The sequence below is a fragment of the Phanerochaete carnosa genome (assembly GCF_000300595.1).
Source record: "Phanerochaete carnosa HHB-10118-sp unplaced genomic scaffold PHACAscaffold_4, whole genome shotgun sequence".
In the NCBI taxonomy this organism is placed as follows: domain Eukaryota; kingdom Fungi; phylum Basidiomycota; class Agaricomycetes; order Polyporales; family Phanerochaetaceae; genus Phanerochaete; species Phanerochaete carnosa.
The window spans coordinates 2542738-2563095 of NW_006767631.1; the positions used below are offsets into that span (position 1 = coordinate 2542738).

The 20358-nt window shown below is 55.6% G+C and overlaps 5 protein-coding genes across 5 annotated transcripts; 1 reads left to right on the plus strand and 4 right to left on the minus strand.

The window, feature by feature from the left end:
• Nucleotides 1-158: 158 nt before the first annotated feature.
• PHACADRAFT_208155 (uncharacterized protein) lies at nt 159-3645 on the minus strand. The gene is made up of 13 exons (XM_007394756.1): nt 2890-3645; nt 2418-2837; nt 2175-2205; nt 2043-2118; nt 1731-1971; nt 1569-1666; nt 1502-1511; nt 1341-1445; nt 1179-1280; nt 908-1020; nt 602-840; nt 289-538; nt 159-239 (listed from the first exon to the last, which is right to left on the minus strand). Exons 1-12 carry the CDS (start codon nt 3252-3254, stop codon nt 335-337), a joined length of 2004 nt encoding a protein of 667 aa, XP_007394818.1. The 5' UTR covers nt 3255-3645; the 3' UTR covers nt 159-239; nt 289-334.
• Nucleotides 3646-9032: 5387 nt separating this feature from the next.
• PHACADRAFT_92227 (uncharacterized protein) lies at nt 9033-11049 on the plus strand (the record flags this gene model as incomplete). Its single annotated transcript, XM_007394757.1, has 11 exons — nt 9033-9397; nt 9465-9538; nt 9603-9669; nt 9721-9766; nt 9826-9870; nt 9940-10029; nt 10088-10241; nt 10306-10543; nt 10598-10674; nt 10730-10839; nt 10906-11049. 11 exons carry the CDS (start codon nt 9033-9035, stop codon nt 11047-11049), a joined length of 1410 nt encoding a protein of 469 aa, XP_007394819.1.
• Nucleotides 11050-11991: 942 nt separating this feature from the next.
• PHACADRAFT_142065 (uncharacterized protein) lies at nt 11992-14596 on the minus strand. Its single transcript, XM_007394758.1, has 13 exons — nt 14256-14596; nt 13861-14096; nt 13731-13804; nt 13613-13679; nt 13522-13549; nt 13450-13467; nt 13341-13397; nt 13201-13290; nt 12993-13146; nt 12702-12939; nt 12570-12646; nt 12406-12515; nt 11992-12350 (listed from the first exon to the last, which is right to left on the minus strand). The coding sequence occupies exons 1-13, from the start codon at nt 14346-14348 to the stop codon at nt 12225-12227; spliced, it is 1368 nt and encodes a 455-aa protein (XP_007394820.1). The 5' UTR covers nt 14349-14596; the 3' UTR covers nt 11992-12224.
• A 1271-nt stretch (nt 14597-15867) lies between these two features.
• Nucleotides 15868-18500, minus strand: PHACADRAFT_142069 (uncharacterized protein). Its single transcript, XM_007394759.1, has 13 exons — nt 18236-18500; nt 17977-18169; nt 17859-17892; nt 17752-17798; nt 17503-17697; nt 17374-17450; nt 17186-17304; nt 17058-17129; nt 16973-17006; nt 16727-16901; nt 16465-16625; nt 16182-16411; nt 15868-16118 (listed from the first exon to the last, which is right to left on the minus strand). Exons 1-12 carry the CDS (start codon nt 18399-18401, stop codon nt 16242-16244), a joined length of 1443 nt encoding a protein of 480 aa, XP_007394821.1. The 5' UTR covers nt 18402-18500; the 3' UTR covers nt 15868-16118; nt 16182-16241.
• Nucleotides 18501-18791: 291 nt separating this feature from the next.
• Nucleotides 18792-20348, minus strand: PHACADRAFT_254447 (uncharacterized protein). Its single transcript, XM_007394760.1, has 5 exons — nt 19846-20348; nt 19451-19797; nt 19276-19397; nt 19195-19222; nt 18792-19138 (listed from the first exon to the last, which is right to left on the minus strand). The coding sequence occupies exons 1-5, from the start codon at nt 20329-20331 to the stop codon at nt 18997-18999; spliced, it is 1125 nt and encodes a 374-aa protein (XP_007394822.1). The 5' UTR covers nt 20332-20348; the 3' UTR covers nt 18792-18996.
• Nucleotides 20349-20358: the final 10 nt, after the last annotated feature.

The following is a 20358-nucleotide window of genomic DNA, read 5'->3' on the forward strand; positions in this document are numbered from 1 at the left end:
ACAACTACAGCCGCATCACCGTCCAGTCTAGATAGACGCGCGTACTTACACTCGGAACAATACCCTGAATTTTTGAGGATTTTGTGTGCTGCCGCCGTTCGTGTCGCCAACTCAACGCGAGACAAATAGTTCAAGGATAACACTATTGCTTATTCCAACGTCTGTACGGGTAGATGTCATGTTCGCAACACAACGAGAATATATTCGAATACATGCTACGAGATGGTTTCCAGATATTCCTATTGCCACATCAGGACCTCTCAGCAATTCCACAGAGGTGACACATACCAGAATACAACGCGCTCTCGCCTCCGCTCGGGAACGCAGACATCCGCTACGCGCCCACCCTCCCGAGACCCTTCTCCGCCAGCTCACGCGCCCAAGTCCTCAAAACATGCTTCATCACCTTCCCGCTCGCCGTCTTCGGCAGCCCCATGAACTTGCGCACGCCCCCAACATCGCTCTTTTCCTTCTCCTCCCCGCGCGAACGCACCTCCTCGGGGAGCTCGCCGACGAACCACACGTACGCCGGCGCGTTCTGTCCTTACTTTGTTAGCGAAGTAACACGATAGTCAGGGAGCGCATAGGAAACGCGACGCACCTGCGGGTTCATCCCCTGCGCGACGACCTGCCTCACGTCCGCCGCGCTGAGCGCCGCGCCCGCGGGCGCACCGGGCTCGCGGAGGACCCACGCGCCGACGACCTCGCCGAGGCGCGCATGGGGCACGGCGACGACGACGGCCTCGCGGATGCCGGCGTGCGCCGTGAGCACGTTCTCGATCGCCACCGGAAAGAGGTTCTCGCCGCCGCGGATGATGATGTCTTTGATGCGTCCGACGACTGGTGGGGGCCAAGAGAGGTGTGGGGGATCAGCGAGCGGGAAGATGCAAGCGAAGAAGGCACGCACTCCGGAGGTAGCCGTCCTCGTCCATGACGCCCTCGTCACCGGTGTGCATCCAGAGCGTGCCGTTCGCGTCGCGGCGCATCACCTGCGCGGTCTGCTCGGGGTCCTGCCAGTAACTGTTTGCCAACGTAATCAGTCACCCGTCGATGTTTTGCATCCGGTATTGAAAGCAGGCAGATGAGAGGGAGAAGAACGGCGAGCAAGCAAAGTGACAAGTAAAATAATAATTTTAAGATTGAGCTAATGAAATATAAGACGGGAGAGACGGACGTACCCAGCCTGGAGAAGATATCCCGAGACAAGCAGCTCGCCAGGCGTTCCAATGGGCACGACGTCATCAAGTTCGTCCTCGTGCGCACCCTCGACGACATGTTTTCTGCCGACACGGGCGTCAGCAGGTGATAGGAAAGCACAGGTCCCGAACAGCGCGACGTACCTGTCCGTCGCAATAATTTTCGCCTTCACGTGCGGATGCACGCGCCCCACGCTCTCGACGCGCATAATGAGCGGGTCGCTCGGCACGGTCTGGAAGGACACCGGGCTGGGTGCGTCCCCGATCAGCCTCCGCGGCTCCGCACTCGCGCAACGCGCACTCACCTCGTCTCAGCTATGACCATCCGCAATCAGCGACGCGAGACAAGAATGAAGGGAGAGGAAGACCCACTCATGCCATACGCGATCGTCAGCTCCGTCAAGCTCAGCTTCTCGACGAGCGTCCGCATGAGCGGCGTCGGGATCGAGCTGCCAGCCGCGATGCCCGTCCTTGCGTTCCCCATCAGCTCAACACTACATACAGAAACACGCCACATCAAACGGACGCACGCACCTGAGCCGGTCAAACACGAGCGGCGCGCCGAGCTCGCGTTCGCGCGCCGCGACCTCAGCGAGGACACCGAGGAAGTGCGTCGGCACGCCGTGCAGCGCGCTCGGGCGCTCAGCGAGGAGCGCGTCGACGACGGCGCGCGCGTTGAACACGGGCGAGGGGTACACGACGCGGGCGCTGTGCGTCCACGCCGCGAGGTTGCCGAGCACGAGCCCGAAGCAGTGGAAGAGCGGCGGGACGTTGCCTGGCGCGTGGAGGGCGGGAGGGGCGTCAGTGTGGGTGTGGGAGGGAGCGGAGGTGAGGCGAGGCGCGTACAGAGGACGTCGGACGGCGTGAGGTGCATGCAGCGCCCGATCTGGATGCCGTTGTTGAGCAGGTTGTGGTGCGTGAGCTGGGACGGGGGCGTTAGCGCAGCTGGGCGGTACGCAGACGTGGGCGAGGGCGTACGGAGACGGCTTTTGGCGCGCCAGTGGTGCCGCTGGAAACATGGATCGGTGAGCGGAGCTGTCAGATTGCGAAAGCGTTCTGTGGCGAGTTGGGCAGCATCTGAACTCTCCGAGCTGCTGGTCAAAAGACGGCGGGCACTTTGCACCCCGGCAGCTTGCGCGCCCCACCGCGTTTCAAGAGACCACCCAACAGCATGCAGCAAGCTTCTTGGACGGCGTCACGCTCGCAAAGTAGATCACGCACCTTGTAAATTGCAAATTTATAGTCTCGTGCTGTTGCAGCCCGCGCTCGAGTGCCTCCAGTTCGCGCTGTTCGGGGCCAGCGTGCCGCCAGACGAGGATCTCGCGAAAGTCGACGGCACTCTTGGCACGCGCCATCTCTGCGGCCCCCTGAGCCCCACCGAGGTCATCCAGGACAACGATGTTCTTGAGATCCGGCAGGCGTTTGATGTTCACGTTCCCGGGTGACGAGGACGCGAGGGATGGGAAGGCGTCGGCGAGGTTCTGGAGGTACGCGCTGGAGCGTATGCGGGGGACCAGGAAGAGGTGTTTAACGCCTACAAGGCCGAGGGTGGCGATGAGCTCGTGGGTGCGATAGGCTGGGTTGAGAGTGACGAGGATGGCGCCGATACGAGCACAGGCCCACTGGAGCATCGCATAGGTACTGTAGGAGTCAACATCTGGCTAATATTTGACTGGAAGAGTGACGTGCGCACCTGTTGTTGCCCATGATGACACCTACTCGGTCGCCCTTGTTCACACCCATGGCTAGCAGGCCGCGTGCGACGGCCGCGATATGGTCGTCGAATTCCCTGAAGGTCCAGTCGAGACACGCTTTGTTGCTCTTCTGGGGGCTACCGCCAAAGGTGTTGGGCTCTTCGGCGCGACATGTGAGCGCAGGGCGGTCAGCATGGAGCGGGAGGATCTTCTGGGCAAAGTAGGCGGGCAGGGTGAGGTGGCAGAGGGGTGGGTCTGTCGGACCCTCGACGTAGGACCGGGTGAGCTTGGCCTGTGATGCATACGTGTGTCGTGACAGGACGCGTGCTGGGACGCGCTTCGAGATCTTTGAGAGACGGAGCATGCCTGCCCTGCGGGTACAGCGAAACGACGGGATGAACCATGGGAGACACCGGCAGGAAGTATTTGAAGCGATGAGGACGAGAGCTGGAACGGAAAGTGGCAAGCGGTCGCGTGTGCTTCGGCCGCCCGAGACGCGACCGACTCTTGTCTCATCGGACGCACAACACGTCTCGACGGTCACCAGCGGCCTCTCTTCTCTCCGTCAACCGACAGCTCGCCTCCAAGGCCCAGCTGATAATCTCCTTCTCGAATGGCACTTTCTACCCCTGGCCTCATCTACTTTTACTTCTGAAGCTGCACCTGTGGACACTCCGTTCCCAGCCTCGCTTCGTCGGTCACACGACGAAAGTCTGAAGGCCATCCTCTTGTCTCTGCCGACACCGAACTATCCCGACTTTGCAACGCGTCGCTCTCCCATTGGGTCTTTCAACCAAGGCCAGCCTTGTAGTTTATGCAAATAGTTGGACTGTCCACCATGTTTGTCTCAGAGGGTGAGGCGACCGAAGCTGCCTGGCTTTCCACTGCTCCGCGCGCACTGCAGCCTTCTGCAAGCTGCTGTTCGAGTATCTCGCCCGCGTTGGCCTGACTATCCATGAAGTTCCACTATGTCCATGCCCTCCGGCTTGCGTCCGCGATGCATATGTCGAGAGCGAGCCTTCGCGTAGAAACGATGAGATTCGTCCCACTGGCCGTGTCTCTGAATCTGGCTTAGTAGCTCTGAATATCGTCTGGCGTAATATCTGCACGCGGGACCCTCTCATACGCAGGCTAGGGCCATATCGAAACCTTGCTCTGCCGCGCTCTCTCCTGGCTCTCATGCTGCATCCTCACTGTAGACCCGCCTGCTGCACGTTTTCCGGTAAGGTTTCATTTATCGTCCTCCATTGACCGCAAAGCTCTCATCGAGGTCATGCAGCACCAGCTCGCAAGCTCTGTGCCTGACGCTGTGGAGGAGCAATATCAGGAGGACAATTTAAGGTACGATGGTACTATCTTCACGGTCTGATTCTCACATAGTGTGATATCACTGCCCTGACGATATCCTGTTCCGCAGCTACCCAGCATGCCCCGTGTACTGCAATACGCGCATCCTTAACATGGGCGCGCTGACATCCGCGGCGATTCCAGGAACTAGTCAAATCCACGGCCGTCCTACTCACTTGTCTAAGAGCGCATCGTGTCTAGGTTGGGCGGGCGCCCGAAGCCGACCCCGCTCCGACTCGCAAGCTGTGTCAGGATTCGTCGTCGTACAATACCTCAAGAGCGAGCAATAGAGACTTTCATCTTCAACGTATGGGGAAAGCCCTCAGCCGAAGCCTCGGCCGTTGCGCACATCGCCCACGATGTTCTCCGTGCGAGAATCGCGCGCGATATGTTTACCTTCTCGCGGGCTACCTAGCAACCCAATCCCGTAAGCTTCATATTATGTGTTCGAGGCTGACTGGTCTTCGCATAAAGTTTCAATATCATACTGCAGGATAGCATGAGCTCCGTTCAGTGACCGAACCGAGCTTCTGCATGTGCATGGCGTGTCGAAGCAACGAATTTCATGCGCGGTTCGTCTGTGTATCGAGCGCGCGGAGGACCTTTCGCCTCCGGTTTCTTACATTCTTCGGGTATACGGTGTGGTACCTGTATCTATCAACACTCTATGTGTTCGCACTCCACACGGATGTGTAATGCACCATGTCGTCCTCGCTCATTCCCCTCGTGCAAGTTTGTCAGGAGCAGAGGACCCTGAAAGCGCCTGCAAAGGCTTGGCAAGTGGACGGACGGGACCTGCCGATAGAGCACCTCTGAAGTGTTGAAGAGGCCGTTCAGTCATCCGGACAGGCTAGCATGCTCCCGCAGATTGGTTGACTGTCCAGACGACCAGTTCAGCGGGCTGGCCAGGGCTCCTTCGGCGCTCGGCCTGCTATCCCGCCCTTGCGCCTGGGCCCGCTTCCCGCTCCCGCCCCTAGCGCGTGATGAGTTGTTCAAGCGCCGAAAGATTCGAGGTTTGCCTCCCTACTGGTGTCGACGATACAATCCGTATATCAGGCCTGCCAGGAGGATCTCTGTCTGGCCAGACAAGTGTATTCTCGAACCAATGAGCTCACTTCGTCATAGGGCCCACGAGTCGTACTGACGAGTACTTACGTCCGAGTGCACGTCTTCCCCCCTGAGGCCTGAGGGCCAATGGCCTGAAGGCTCGAATGTCTTCCCTTAGGCGCGGCTTTGTGATGTTAACCCACCGTGAATCTTCTCTGTTGATGGCAGATGACACGGCGCGCTGGGAAAACTGCCCCCTTCCGAGTCCCATAACCGCTGTCAGCGGTCTCTATTTGTCTCGTACAAAAAGACCTGCCCGAAGCGGGCGGGGCTCAAGGAAACTGTACGCCCTGCGTGCGCTGTGAGCTAGTGCGAAACTATCCCCTCCCCTCCCATTCGTTCTAGAACTGAGCACACTTGCGCTCGGAGGATGCCTTCTAGGCTCATCGATATGCCGCTATCATACCTCTTCCACTCTCGGCACTTCGATGATGGTCTGCGGCAGTGACATTAAGTTCCTAGGCTGCCCGGACAGTCGGGCCGCTATAAGATCTGCCAGCATGTCCGGACACCCGAGCCAAATCTTCGGCAAGGAGTCGGCGCTTCCGGACAAATGGCCCTCCAAAGCCCATTAAACATCCGGTACACGAGATCGAGGAATTCATCGAAGGTCCTCCTGACAGTTTCCGACGGCACACTGTGGCACAGGACTCTGCGGAAAGGGTAAATATAAACTGCCGTTCCTGATTCAGGGATTCGCCACGTCGTTCGTGTGGGAGCTCTCATACGCTGGCGTACGTCCGGGCCCTGAAAAGACCGCTCACCACAAGCCAACTTAAGCGAGCGGCGAAAGTGGTGGTGCATATGGTAGGCGAAATAGAGGGATCTGGCGTGATCGAAGACACGAGCACTTGGAAAGAGGGTGCGACGCGATTAGATGCAGGCGTATGCATCCTTTCGTATTCGCCCCTGGCCGCAGTCTATCTGCCGATTCCCCAGAATTTCCTTCTCCGCTAGTAGTAAAGGGTCACGACGCGAAGCGAATACTTCTCTTGGAGGCCCGTGGACGTGTCGAGATGCCATAGTTCCTTGAGGAAGCAGTGGCTGTCAATGTGACTCGACGCGACGCGCGATCCTCGTCTTGGCGGCAAGCTTCTCTTCGAGCATCGGATAATCGGAACGGTCCTCCAATGCTGGTAGTGGAAGGTTGGAGCGTCATGCAGTTCAGACAGCGGATGCAGCCCATCTATGTGCGGCGCGCTCCTCCGTGGTTCCGTCCCGTGAGTGCTCCCGTCAGGCTTTGTCAGGACCCTAGTGGCCGCCGAAAACAAGCCACAGTCCAAGGCGCGGAGTTATCTTGTTGCCCTCTGCCGATGGAAGGATCAGAAAGTGTATCGGAGGTAACTTCCCGATGCCGAAGGACGGCAACTCGAAGATAATAACATGGCTGTCGAGATTTATTTAGGCACTCATTGGTCGTTGTTCCATGCATATGCAGAGCTCAACACTGTTTTCCTGGAAGTGCAAGCAGCATAGGCGGGAACGAGACCCAGCCGCAGGTGTGCCAGCGCTTAGAAATGTATTTTTTTCAGGGACCACTAGGTCACACGAGTAAGTACTTGTGCAGCTGAACCCGGACAATATATGTTCTGTGCCTGACACTACATTCATTCAAATCAATCCTCTTGACTGTTGATTCAGGTTAAACCAGACGTGAATTGCGGCCAACGAAGATCGCAAATGAAGTCACCTGCCGAAAGGAGATATGCGCCACAAAGCCTTTCCGGAGATCACCACACTGTGCGAGCGCTCCGCCGGAGAAGTTATGAAGATTTTCCGAACCAGTCCGAACCCCGCCGCGGCTACCGCGTCCGGCCGCTTCAATCCGAGCAAGTGAGACAGCGTTTAAAGGGGCGAGTTGACATCGTTACATTTTATGATATCATGGGTGCAAAAGAGGTCACGGTTGATCAGAGGCATCAAGATATTCCTCCTCGGCGTTGTCACGGATGCGGTCTGATCGTGCGCCGCGTTAGTCGTGCTCGAGTGGCATCTTCACGGAGAGGACTCGCAAGCGCAGATAGCAGAACTATTGACACAAGCACGAGGAATAGGGCGCATCTCGCTCCGGTTTTCGGCAACGGCATATCTATTGACGACTGGTGAGCACTCCCTTTGTCTCAAAGTCAGCATGCTCTTACCTTAGTGTACAGTGCAGCGTGTTCCAAAATGTAGGACAAAGCCTTCTTTTTTGATAGTCTGAGCAGGCACGGCTGTCAGCGTTCAAAGACGCTCTCCATCAGCCAGACCGCACTCACATCTGAGAGATTTAAAGGGGTATGTCATCTGGGATCCTGGACGCCCTGCTCCCGCCACTTATATTACAGGCAGAGTCTCCAATCAGATCTCGTATAGGTGTACTACTACCTCCACGAAGTAAGACTAGTTTGCGCTAATGCGGACGAAGATGTCAGATTTGAAGCTCCCGGCGCACTCTTTCACCCACGAATAATCTTGCAATTTCGAATAACAGGTCGCCTGCTGTCTGTGCCGAGTGCCAGAGCACCGTGACTCCGTGCACATGGTGCCGCTCTTCGACATCGGCACGTCGATTGGAGGATGATCCAATGACGCAAACATGTGGCTGAACTGATTAATACGACCACTTCCGAGGACTTTCCATGGCCGGTCCAGGGTCGGACAGCAGCAGGCGACCCTGATGGGTCGTGACTAGTGAAGCAGCTGCGCCGTTGCATGCCGCACGCCTGATTGTGAGGGTTTGCGTCTCATGATGAGAGTGAGAAGAGCCGTGCTCTCAGCTGCTGTAACGAAGATTGTCCGGTGTGGCCAATTGAAGCCCATGTCCCTACTATGTCAAGTCGATGAGGGCCACCTATGTGCCTTCAAGTCTCCACCTAGGCCGGGCTCAGACGGTACCTGCCTACTGGTCGCCACCAATGTTTCCAGAAGAACGCGGCGCCCAGCATAAGCTGGTGCAAAACTATCTTGGCAACATGCTTACTGTAGCCAAGAATTTATGGGCTCAGAGAAATTGTTGTACTCATCCGGCGCACTTCTGGAATCTACTGCGCCGCGGCATCCTGCTGCGGAGGGCTTCCAGCGCTGACCGTGGTAAAGCACACACCTTTGAGGGAAATGGGACATAAGCAGCAGAAACAACCCTCCTATTGTACAGCGTCGGCAGCCATAATACCGCTTCCGCTTCCGGCTATCAGATTTTCAGCAATGTCTGACCACCACGTGCCTTACCTGAGCGCCCTCTAGCAAACGTGCACCACAATCCGCGCTCACATCCGCCACATACCGACTGTGTCGCACTCTTACAGCATATTCTTTGTTGGAGGTCACTCATATCGTCTTTCTCGTTGTCTGTACACAGCGTCGGCGCCTTTAGCAATTCTGGCGCGGGGATCGTGTCCCATGAATGCTATGAGCTGCATTGCGCCGCCTAGTCGCGAGAAGTAAAGCGAGAAATATTGATCCACCTGTGCGCAGATCATGCGGCACCAAGGCTTCACCGAGCTGCTCAGGGCCATCGTAATCGCCCCGGACGCACTCGCACTCTGCCCATGTCCAGTCATTTGCACTATGCCGAAGTGACCAAAGAGCGCAAAGCGATGTTCTGTATAAAAGCCGGCGGGTGTACCTCGATATCCCCAGCAGCACGGCGCCGCCACTGCACGACCACCGTTATCAGCTGCCTTGATCTCCTCCAGCATCGCTCGACATGTCGCTCAGGAACATCTTCACTTTTGTGACCTGTGCACTCCTTCTTGCGTCCTACAGCGCCGCCGCACCAACGGCTGCATCGGTGGTCTCGCTGTCCGCCAGCTCTGCGGTGGCCTCTTCTTCGTTGCTCGCCTGGTCGTCCTCCGAGACCGAACCTTCGTCGACTTCGGCCGCGCCGGCCTCGGAGACTGTGGCGCCTGCATCGGACGACCCCAACTACGTTGCCTGGACCCCCGACTACACTGGCACACCTGAGGCGATCCGTGGCTCCCTCGGGTCGACGGTCATCGGCCCCCAGAACGTGCCGCTCGACCTTCAGAATGCAGACATGCTTGCGCCGCCTACGACTGACAATGGCGCAGTGTACGTAACTCACCTTGGCGGGTTCATCCCGCTTTTGAAAGGTGCTAACTACGAATGTGTTCTGCAGGCCCAACGCCAAGTGGCCGTTCAGCATGAGCCACAACCGCCTTCAGACTGGTGGATGGGCTCGTCAGCAGAACGGTGAGCCTGTGGGCCCCATATGTATGTAAGCACCAAGCAGTGACTGACCATGTGACGACGATAGTTGGGCAGCTGCCCGCCGCCACCGAGCTCGCGGGAGTTGACATGCGCCTCGAAGCCGGTGCTATTCGGTAAGCCACCATTGAACACAAGTCCTTTCTGGCTCAAATCGTCTCTTGAAGCGAACTGCATTGGCACACCGCTTCCGAGTGGGCATATGTCACTCAGGTTAGTGCATCCAATCAAGAGCGTTTGCGGCAAGCGGCCCTCTAAGTTCTACATTTCAGGGATCTGTGCAAGTGTCAGCCGTCAACCAGCTCGGCCAGAACTTTGTCGGGACTGCGGCACGTACTTCAGCGACATCTTTTCAGGCTGCTTTCTGACGCTGATTGCGTCACCAGAACAAGGGTGACCTATGGTTCTTCCCTGCCGGCGTCCCCCACACCCTTCAGGCCACAAATGCGACAGAGGACGGCGCAGAGTTCCTCCTGGTAGGCTGTATTGATGAATCAAATATTCTCGCACAAATGCTCAGCAGGCGCGCTTCAGGTCTTCGACAACGGCACCTTCGACGAGGACGGCACGTTCCTCATCACCGACTGGCTCGCACACACCCCGAAGGAGGTCATCGCTAAGAACTTTGGGGCGCCCATCTCTGTCTTCAATGAGATTCCGGGCGATGATCTTTACATCTTCCCTGCCGGTGCGTACCCTTGCTCCCAAGTATTTGTCCGCATGAGATTGACTCGCCTTGGCCGCCCCGCTAGCGCCACCGGGTCCGGACTCGGACGCCCCCGTGAGCCCGTCCGGCACTGTGTCAAGCCCGTACACGTTCGCGATGTCCCAAATGCCCGCGACCGAGCTCTCAGGAGGGTCTGTCAAGATCGTGGACTCGCATGTGTTCAACATCTCGAAGACGACGGCTGTCGCAGAGGTGACGGTCAACCCTGGTGCGATGCGTGAGCTGCACTGGCATCCAACTCAGGACGAGTGGACGTACTTCCTGTGAGTCGCCAGATCGCGTGCGTTTGCTGATTGATGTTGAATGGGGCCGGGCAGGGAGGGAAATGCGCGTGTCACGGTATTTGCATCTTCAGGTAACGCGGGGACGTTCAACTACCAAGGCGGTGACATCGGTAAGTGTACTTCTGCGTGGAACTAGGCATCAAGGCTTACACAAGGTGGTCGCAGGCTACATCCCTGCGTCACACGGTCATTACGTCGAAAATACCGGTAACACGACGCTACGCTATCTCGAGGTCTTCAAGACTGCGACCTTCCAGGACGTCAGCCTGAATCAGGTGAGAGCATCTTCAAGTGCACGTTGCCAGGATCGTGATCTGATAATTGGTAATTAACCGTTGCAGTGGATCGCCCTAACGCCCCCGGCGATGATCGAAGCGACGCTCAATATCAAAGCCGAAGACCTCAAGTACTTCAGCAAGACCAAGCCCATTGTCGTCGGCCCCGCTCCGGTCAACAGCACTGCGAACAGTACCACAGCCGCCTGAGGGCCCGCCGAGCGCTCGGCTGCCCCAAGTTGAGACTTCGGTCGGCGTGATGCCGCGGCCGTGCTTCCTAAACTCTGTATAATGCACTTGTAACTCTCTGTTTGCCTCTGCTTATGCGTCCTGTCAGTTGGCATACCGTATGGCTTGTACAAGCATTTGGTAGTGTCGAAAAAAAAGTTATGTTTGTTCTGCTCCGGCTTCGCGAAGAGGGATAATAGATTCACTGTTCGATGCACCACAAACTAGGAACTTGATTGTGCAAGCTACTCACGAAAAATGCGAGTCTCGAAAGTTAAACAGTGGTATCAACAGCTCACCCCGAATGCTCAGTCCAACTTCCGGATCCCCGGACGAGCGTATCCGCGCCTGCAGTGGCTCCTGCCTTGGCGTCGCCAATAATAGGAATGGAAGACAGCGAGTAGGCTTCAAGGTCAGAAGCACCAGGCACTGCGTCCGAAGGCAAACGCTTGGCAAAGAGAGAAGCTCCCACACGTATGAAAGCCGGAGGCCCAGGGCGCAGGAGATCACCAAGCCTCGCCCGTCCAGACTCCTTAGGGCCGCTCTATCGCCGTGGGTAGTAGCATCTCGGTGGCCGCCATATGCTCGGAAGGCGGCAACCTTGGAGGCGAAGGTCTCAGGGAAGAGAGAAGTCTTGACAAGGAAGGAAGTAGCCCAGAAAGCGGCGGCATCGCTGCGGTCCGTGCGTGTGTCTGAGAGAAGGACCGTGGACGGACATGCAGAGTTTCGATGCGGAGCCCTGCGTCAGCTAATACAGACTTCGTTCATAAAATGGGGCTCTGCAATATGCCTATGCAATTGTCATCAGTTTAGATGTCTGCTTGATTCCGCCACGTACTATACGATGAAAAGCTGGGCTCGGACTCGTAAAGTCCTAGACATGCTGGCTGACGCCAACCTAAGGGCAGGCTCCCGATGTCGGTGATTCCCGGCTACTTTGTGGCGCCAAAAAGACCAAAGATAACAAGCACTGGTATCGCTATTCAGCTAGAGCAATGATATTATACAACACACCAAAGAGATAGCTACACAAATAGAAGGACGTGGTATAGCTTGAGTCGATGAACATTTTCCCACGCTCTCGTACTAGAGAAGAAGACTACCAGGCCATGCAAGCAGAGGCCGTTCGTGTATCCGCACAGCTATCCGGTAAATTCTCAGGAGCTAGAGGTGTTATTGGATGGACCAACGACAACTGGCTTCGTCTTGCTGAAAAGGGTCAACGCCTCGTCATCGAGGTTCAGTGTGGCCTTGACCATAGCCGCTGGCGTAAGCGCCAGCCACTAATAAGACGGCTATTTAGTAACTGACGGATTGCAGTGAGCAGGGCGATCATACCTGAGAGAGACTAACGTCCTGGAAAACGCTAGTTTTGAAGACCTCGAGATAACGCAAAGTGGTGTTGCCAGTATTCTCGACATAATGACCATAGGATGCAGGAACGTAGCCTGGAAGTGGCATCAATCGGTGTTGAGCAGTGTTAAACATCCACTGCCACTCACCAACATCGCCGCCTTGAAAATCGAAGGTCCGCGCGGAACTTTGAGCAGCAAATAGCGAAACACGAGCATTTCCCTCGCTGCAAATGTGTTAGTCGGCAAGAGTCGCTCTATACTAACCAGCGGTATGCTCACATGAAGAAGCTCCACTCGTCTTGAGTGGGATGCCAGTGAAGTTCACGCATTGCGCCTGGCTCGACCGTCACCTCAGCAGCAGCAATAGTCACAGAGGCAGGGAAATTGGTCGAGTCCACGATCTTCACTGAACCGCCTTGCAGCTGAGTCGCGTTCATCTCCGACATTTTGAAGGTAAAAGGGTTTGGCACCGTGCCCTGAGGGCTCGTCGGAGCGTCGGAGTCAGAACCAGGGGGAGCTAGATGGCAGGCCTCAGTACGATAAACATATTGGAGGGCAGTGAAAACGTACACCCTGGGAAGATATACAGCTCTTGTCCCGGGATCGTGTCAAAGGTAGACATGCTGGTTTGGAAATTCTTGGCAAGGACATCCTTGGGCACGTGTGCTAGCCAGTCGGTCAGAAGGAACGTATCATCCTCGCTGAAGGTACCATCATCAAACACCTGAAACGGGCTCCATCAGCGCCTTGCAGGGCGAATTTCATAAGAAGAAGATACCAGAAGGAACTCAGCGCCGTTGGAATTGGCATTGGTTGCCTGGATTGAATGGGGAATTCCAGCGGGGAAGTACCAGAGGTCGCCTTGGTTCTAGGGAGCACAGTATTAGACCACGCTAAAAAATTCATATCATAGCGTACAATTGTGCTGACGAAATTTTGTCCGTTTTGATTGACGGCAGTCACTTGAACAGATCCCTAAGACTTTATTAAGCATAAAAACATATCTACGCGGGAGCACGGTATTTACCTGGAGCATGTACGCCCACTATAACGTGCATCAGTTAGTCATTGACTGGACGATGTTTGACAAAATGGTTACCTCGCCAGTCTTGTGCCAATGCAGTTCTCTGTGGGTAGGGCAAAGCTATTAGCGACATGGTTATTCTAGCTTACGTGCCATCACCGCTTACCGAATAGCTCCAACTTCAAGGCGCATGTTGACGCCAGCCATGTTAGTCGCTATGGGCAAGACATCCACTGTAATCGCTACTCAGCGGCCAAGAAACGGAGAAGAATGTGGGCAATTACAGTTCTGTTGACGAGCCCAGCCGCCAGTCTGAAGCCTGTTATGACTTAGGCTGAAGGGCCATTTTGCATTTCCGCTGCAAAAATAAAGTTAGCTCAGGGGAATCAATCAGTGGCCCTGGACTGAACTCACACAGTGCCGGCATCGGTAGTGGGCGGAGCGAGCATGTCAGGGTTCTGCAAGTCTAAAGGGACGTTCTGGGGCCCTATGACGCTAGCGCCGAGCGACCCTCGAATGGCCTCTGGCTGGCCGTTCCAGCCAGGGCCCCACATGATCGTGTTGGCGTTGTCAGACGCGTACGGTACCGTCTCAGTTGCGGCGGGCGCGGTTACGGATGCCGACGGCGTCGACGAGGAGGTGGGGGCGGACTGCAGCGAGGAGAGCGGTACGGGAAAGGAGCTGGCGGCGCTTCCAGGGACGATGGCGCTAGTAGGCGCGGATGGCGCAGCTGAGGACACTAAACCAGTGGTGAGCGAAGCCGACGCGCTCGCGATGGGCGCAGACGAGGGGATGAGGGCGCTGGAGACCGCAAGGGCGGAGCTGCCGGCGGGTGCACCAAGCGAGCACGAGGCCAGAGCCACCGCGCATAGGACGGCCTTGGTGAGCTGTGTGAAAGCCATCTGGGTGTCTCGGGTTTGGAGTCGATGAACGTGTCTGTTGACCGATGTTGACTGTGGAACTGGGTCCCGTCGTTTTATACCTCCTAGATACTTGGAGTTTCGCCATTCTGCCGGCAGAAACGCATTTCGGGAGACCTCGCCACCGAGCGTTGCATGCGCTAGAGCTGCAGGGGCGGGAGGAGACGGAAGTGTTTAGACTTCTGAGCTGCGCAGCTGGCTGAGGACGCATGGACACATCTTGAAAACGGATCAGATGCAGTCAGGCGACACAGCGAGTCATGCAGCAACCGATGGAAGAGCGACACAGAATACGCACCACTGTCGGGAGGCGCCGATACTACGTTGCATATAGGGTCAATATTGACCTATCGGGAGAATGCACGGAAGCATCACTGGCCAGATGGCACGCTTGCCGGATAATGCTGAAGTAGATACAGCGTGGCATCGTACGCGTCATGTGCCACTGAAGGACGGTGGCATACGGGACGGGAGGTTTGTTATGAGGAAGAGGCATAGCTGTTGGGAGGGCATAGTCGACAAGCGCGTCCACAACGCCGTCCCCTTTATAATAGCCGCTGCGCCTAGCCTGCGCAACAATTTTTCAGCCACAGGACATAGCGTCCCACAGCGGGCACCAATCTCTCAGGGGCGCGGGTGTAGTGACCATTGGTCAAAGGCAACATTAGCATCGGCCTCTGTCGGAAACGCTAAGTCCCGCGAGCTAGTGCTCCCGACTTGTTCCACGCTACCATGTGCCTTGAGAGGATGTATCGGATGGTGGCGGGCTCGGACATGGCGGAAATGGACGAACAGACTAGGTATCGGAACCAAACGGCTCTCCAACGGCTTGCCACACAGCACAGGCGTGCCAGAGAACGGCTACCGAGGCGCAGAGTCAAGTCTTAGACGGGCGATTCAAGGGTTGCGGTAGCTCATGTGTAAGATTATCGAGTGCCGCGTATCTCCCGAAGGGTATCGATTTCGAGGAGATCTTCTTCGTGCTAAAAATGCTGTACCGCCACGCGGGGAAGTTGGAGGGTGCAACTATTATTGGATCAGGGACGTAGCACAAGCATGGTATTCGCTACGTCAGGACATACCTCCGTCCTCGTGTGCAGGATTGGCTCCTCAAAGAATGGTCCATCTGGTAGGCCATACCTTGTAGATGGCAACGGGTTAACAAGTACTGAAGCACTGAAGCACAGCGACCGATGCCGCTTGGACATGAACAACCGCTTACCGCCACCTCCACGCATTACGTTCGGGCACAATCACGTCTCTCCCGGGTAGCAGCCGACAAAACGCATTCTGTATGGCCGCAGCCTGTAGAGGCTGGGGACGGATCAGTGCAGGAGACTAGCCCACCACAGCGAGAGGCACTCACAAGAGCATTCATGATCAGCTGTGCTTGGTTTGGCCGATCTCCATCGAAGGGCATTGCCAAATCCGTTCTCTATTGAGTTACGCGTTTCCGGCGCCGGAATGCCCCTGTGCTCATGGTGAGATCTCGGTTGGTCTCACGAAGCCTGGGGGCCGTGCCCCGGAAGCAGACGTTGGGTTCTGTGGCATGTGGACCATCTCAGGATATGCTACGTATCCCTAATTCTATGCTTCGCTTCTCCCGTCCCAAAATAACCGCTGCTGCGCGTCCGCCCATCTACTCACCCGATGCAGCGCCGCAAAGGGAACAACGAGCCTATGATTTGGGCGGCACGTTAATAGCAAATAATAAATTTGTCTATGGCCATAACAGCGCATACTACGAGGAGACTGTGGACTAAGTTTCAGCCACGTAACGTCATAAGAGGCACAAGGTACGCGGGAGCGGCTCACATTCAATCCGAAGACCTGGCGGTATCTCTCTAGGTTGACACTTCGCGCAGTGCAGGCCCGTCATTTTCCATTGACAGAACATTCTCCTTCCCAATTCACAGGGGTCAGTTCTTTGATCCTTTGTCTGAAGGCCGTCAGGGTGCAAAACTCGGGGTGCCCGGGCAGATGCTTCCCATCTTCTGCGCACAAGGGAAGAGGCAACGATCGGTTCTGATACCGCATTCGCACGTCTGCCATAAATAGTCAGCGAAAGTGGTGGCCGGTGTTCGGATAGCTAGCGTACAGTGTTGGTCAGTGAGCCCAGGACGTCTGAACGGGGAGAGGATCGTCTGCCATGAAAGTAGCGATCCAGAGCTCTCATGACCAGCCGTGCTATCTCTGGGGTCACTCGAAGAGGTTTTTCTGAACAGCTCGAACGTCACACTCGATGTAAAGGCAGGCCATCTGGGAAAGCACGGGTCAGCGCGCCGAACTCAGTCCACAACGGTCCTTCTCTCCGCGGGGAAACCTTTGGAAGGAAATCAGCTGGAAAGCTATGAACGCACTTCTCGTCGAAAACATCGAGTGTCTTGCATAGGGCTGCCAGACAGGTGTCGTGCGTGCTATGCAAAAGCAGCTTCAGCCTGTTGGTCGAGCCCTGCGTTGCCTTGGAAATCATCTTTTCGGAAATGTCAGCTAATAGAGGGCCCATGCCCAATCTCCGTACTTCTTCAGTGTCATCTGCGAAGCGGAGAGACAGAAGAGATAGAAATTAAGTGCCACGTTGTGAAAGAAGAGGAACTCCCACTTACAGCCTCCGTACCACTCATGTACGATAGCTTTTTCCTAGGCAACCGTGAGTGTGAGAGCACGCTGTATAACGTAAGCAATACGTACGATGACGTCCATGACTCCTTTTTCGTTGAAGTCCTTGGGCACAGGCATGCTGTTCGCGGCAGCCGACCTGATCTAAATATACTCGTCAACGTGCCAACTACGTTACAAGAAAACCGCAGCGGGTGTACCGTGTCGAAGATGCCAGACGCTCTTGGTCGACCATCCAACCTCACAGGGTTCCCTCCAATATATTTGGATATTTTGCCGTCGAGCGCCTCTAGCACCGGATTCCAGGCAGCAGCGGCAGCTACGAGGACGAATAACCGGGGTGAGGATGCCAAGTACGTCCATGCTAGAACTTGGGCAGAATGCCAACCTTTCGCAAATCCAAGCTCGAGTATTTCTAAGCGCTTGCATACCGTATTTCCGTATAGATTTTCGTCCTTCCCGTTTCTACATGTCAATCAGCACAGGTGGCGACCCATAATCATTATCAGATACTTGCCGTATTCGTAACTGATGCACGTAGCCATCAAGGCATTTATCTGAAGGGTATAGACCGAAGATAATTTCGTGTAGAGACTCAATAGTCCGCGGAACGTTTGTTGAGCGAAAGTACACCTGACTCGGCTCCGAGTGAAGTCCGTCTCGGAAAGCGTTTGTTCCTGGTGATCGTAGTGTATCAGGTAAAAATCGAAGTCTCCACGAACTTGGTTAGAGCCTAGTAGTAATTGCAGGCAAACTACACGCAAACCTATCGATGTACAGTCGCCTCAAAGCGCGACCAAAGTTGTAGGTGTTCTGTTAATTGGGAGCGCAGGTCAGAGGTTGCGTGTTTCCTTGTGCACGTAGAGAACGTACCTGTCTCCCCAAGTCAGTCAACTCTCCCAACAAACTGCATTCAGCAAGCAGGATTGTCAACAGCTAGCGCAGCAGGCCTCCATCCGACGCACAAGAAGGGACAAGACGAAGTACTCACCATTCGCCAGCTTCAATGTCTCCGTTCGCACTCTCAATAACTTTGCGTATAGTGACCTCTTCCATGGCGTTCGTCACATTGATGTTGCTTGTCACCGCCGCTCTGAACCGCCGTGCAGTCTTGCAGAGATCCCACCGTTCCGGTATGTTCGCGGGCGGGTCGGACATGCGTACGCGGACGGGGGTGCGCTCACCTGGGCACAAATTAGAGAAAGGTGTCGTCGAGTGCAAACTCGGCATGGATGAAAACTGAGACGCACCATGCCGCACGTATATATGCACTTGCTCGAGCTCCAGTTCAGGAGGAGCAATAGGGTATCCTTCTACGTCCAGCGGGACAGTTGCTCCGGGTACAGTCCGGACGACCTTCGTGAGTTCTTCGCGTCGCGCGCCATGGCCGTCAGACGACACGGCACCTGAAGACATCGCGGAAAGCGGTGATTGGATTGATGCCAAGCAGAGCGAGCTGACAGCGCCGACAATGAAGACAGAGAAGAGAAGAAAAGACCAGGACAGAGGTGTGGCAGATCTGACTCTGGGCATATGCGACTTCGACGTTATAACCGGTAACCCCGAGTGTGTACTGAGATCGATTTACGAGCTGGATCTGACAAGGGTTCCTGGATAGGTACACGAGAATAACGAATGGACAAGGAATAGGATGTAAGTACTGAGAGGAGGGAAAGTTGTCGTGGGTCGTCACCGTAACAGTGTAGCGGCAGAACTGATGCATCAATCCGCGCCGTTCCCAGGCATACATGAGCAACGAAGGCCCTCAACAAGTTCACTACGCGACAGTCGTCACGGTGCAGTGTACCGTTCACAAATCGCATTCACTAGAATAGCAGTGCCTAAGAAATAAGTGGGGGTCATCCGTGATGCATAGCGCAAACACGAGCAGACAGTCCTCTGGCCAACATTATTCGACTATATCGTACATCTCTCGAATTACAATAACCATACCGCAGCCGAGCCTTGCAGGCTAAAAACGCCGACGATATTTGGTGGCATTGAAGCTACCTTAAACCGGAAGAACGGTGTTAAACACGTAATCCCACATCTTGCTGGTAACGCCGAAGCCGAGGTCAAAGTTCTTGTAATGGTGGGCGAGATGATACTTCTTCATCTCCTTCAGGTAGGCCGGCAGCCGTGTATGGTGCATGCTGCCACGGACAGTATCAGCAGCTGTCATACGCCCGGTAATGTGACTAGGACTTACGCGTAGTGCATGCAGTCATACAACACGTCTGTAATAAGGGGTGTAAGCGCAGGAATCGTGCCTTGGCATATGGCAACTTACAGAATGTATAGGATCCAGTAATGATGCCATTAGCTACGGCAGCAGGGAACAGGAGATGGGCAAGCTGCGTGAATGGATAGGAAAGAGCTGCGAACAACACTGGAGGCATGACCAATCTCAGCCTGTGATTCGCTTGTCAGACAGTGTCGGCTCTAGTATGCTCGCAGTCACGCACCTATCCATAGGCAAGTAGTGATGAATACCATGCAGCAGGAAGTGCAACGTGAGGCAGGTATAGTGATCCGGCAGGTAGTAATCGAGGTGGAATAGGAAGCGGTGAAGGGTATACTCGAGGAAGGTCCAGACAAGATTGCCAAAGAGGAAGCAAACAGTCGTCTTGGCGAAGGTAGAGGCGGGAATGCCGATCCTAAGCAATATACGGAGAGGAGCACTCGGATCCTCATAGAACGGAGGCAAGGCGTTGTTACCGAGCGTGAATTGTACGGAAGAGCGGAGATAAAGATAGAGGGCGATGGGCAGCCAGAGGGTAGGGACAACATACCAGGCCGTTTTGGTGAAAACCTAGCAGGACGTAAGCGCAAGTATGAGAAGTAAGACGCACAGACATACATCAAGGAAGGAAGAGCCAAATAACGGCGCGGAATCCACAAGGTGTCGAGGCTGGTGCACCTGGATAAGGTAGTACGACTTGCTCCAGCTGGCCGCCCAAACTTGCCTGAGTAACGGCCTGCGTAGGTCGAGGAACTGATTCTTCTCAAAGTCCCTGGTCGCGTCCGTCTCTTCGGGCTCGAAGTCATCCGTCGCTTCCCAGTCGTCGCTGACCACAGCTTCGCCTGTGCCCAGGCGACCAATGATGAATTCTTCGAGCATGTCGTAGGCGGAATCCGAGTGCTCGTGCTCGAGAGTGTCCTTCATGATCTCGCCGACATCCAGGCCGGCATACTTCAAGACGATTTCGTCTCCTCCCGGATGGTCATCGAGGAACTTTGTGATGTCGTAGACTTTACCACCACGGGTGACCCAGCAGCTCGTCGTAGAGTGATGCTCGGCGACGTCCTCAGCGGTGTAGATGCGAATACGCTTGGACATTGACATGGCGGACGTGAAGGAGGCTGGTCGGAG

What these genes read in the sequence shown, in the direction of transcription:
- PHACADRAFT_208155 (XM_007394756.1), bottom strand. Translation starts at nt 3,254, where the DNA reads ATGCTCCGTCTCTCAAAGATCTCGAAGCGCGTCCCAGCACGCGTCCTG. An exon ending in ATAAATTTGCAATTTACAAG is followed by an intron (nt 2,206 to 2,417) that starts GTGCGTGATCTA and finishes CCATGTTTCCAG; the next exon opens with CGGCACCACTGGCGCGCCAA. An exon ending in AAAATTATTGCGACGGACAG is followed by an intron (nt 1,281 to 1,340) that starts GTACGTCGCGCT and finishes CCGTGTCGGCAG; the next exon opens with AAAACATGTCGTCGAGGGTG.
- PHACADRAFT_142065 (XM_007394758.1), bottom strand. Translation starts at nt 14,348, where the DNA reads ATGGCTTTCACACAGCTCACCAAGGCCGTCCTATGCGCGGTGGCTCTG. An exon ending in CTTGAAGTTGGAGCTATTCG is followed by an intron (nt 13,550 to 13,612) that starts GTAAGCGGTGAT and finishes CCCTACCCACAG; the next exon opens with AGAACTGCATTGGCACAAGA. An exon ending in TTTTCAAGGCGGCGATGTTG is followed by an intron (nt 12,516 to 12,569) that starts GTGAGTGGCAGT and finishes TGCCACTTCCAG; the next exon opens with GCTACGTTCCTGCATCCTAT.
- PHACADRAFT_142069 (XM_007394759.1), bottom strand. Translation starts at nt 18,401, where the DNA reads ATGTCTTCAGGTGCCGTGTCGTCTGACGGCCATGGCGCGCGACGCGAA. An exon ending in GTGCATCAGTTACGAATACG is followed by an intron (nt 17,451 to 17,502) that starts GCAAGTATCTGA and finishes ATTGACATGTAG; the next exon opens with AAACGGGAAGGACGAAAATC. An exon ending in AAGGAGTCATGGACGTCATC is followed by an intron (nt 17,007 to 17,057) that starts GTACGTATTGCT and finishes ACGGTTGCCTAG; the next exon opens with GAAAAAGCTATCGTACATGA.
- PHACADRAFT_254447 (XM_007394760.1), bottom strand. Translation starts at nt 20,331, where the DNA reads ATGTCAATGTCCAAGCGTATTCGCATCTACACCGCTGAGGACGTCGCC. An exon ending in CACTACTTGCCTATGGATAG is followed by an intron (nt 19,398 to 19,450) that starts GTGCGTGACTGC and finishes AGCGAATCACAG; the next exon opens with GCTGAGATTGGTCATGCCTC. An exon ending in TATGACTGCATGCACTACGC is followed by an intron (nt 19,139 to 19,194) that starts GTAAGTCCTAGT and finishes TGTCCGTGGCAG; the next exon opens with CATGCACCATACACGGCTGC.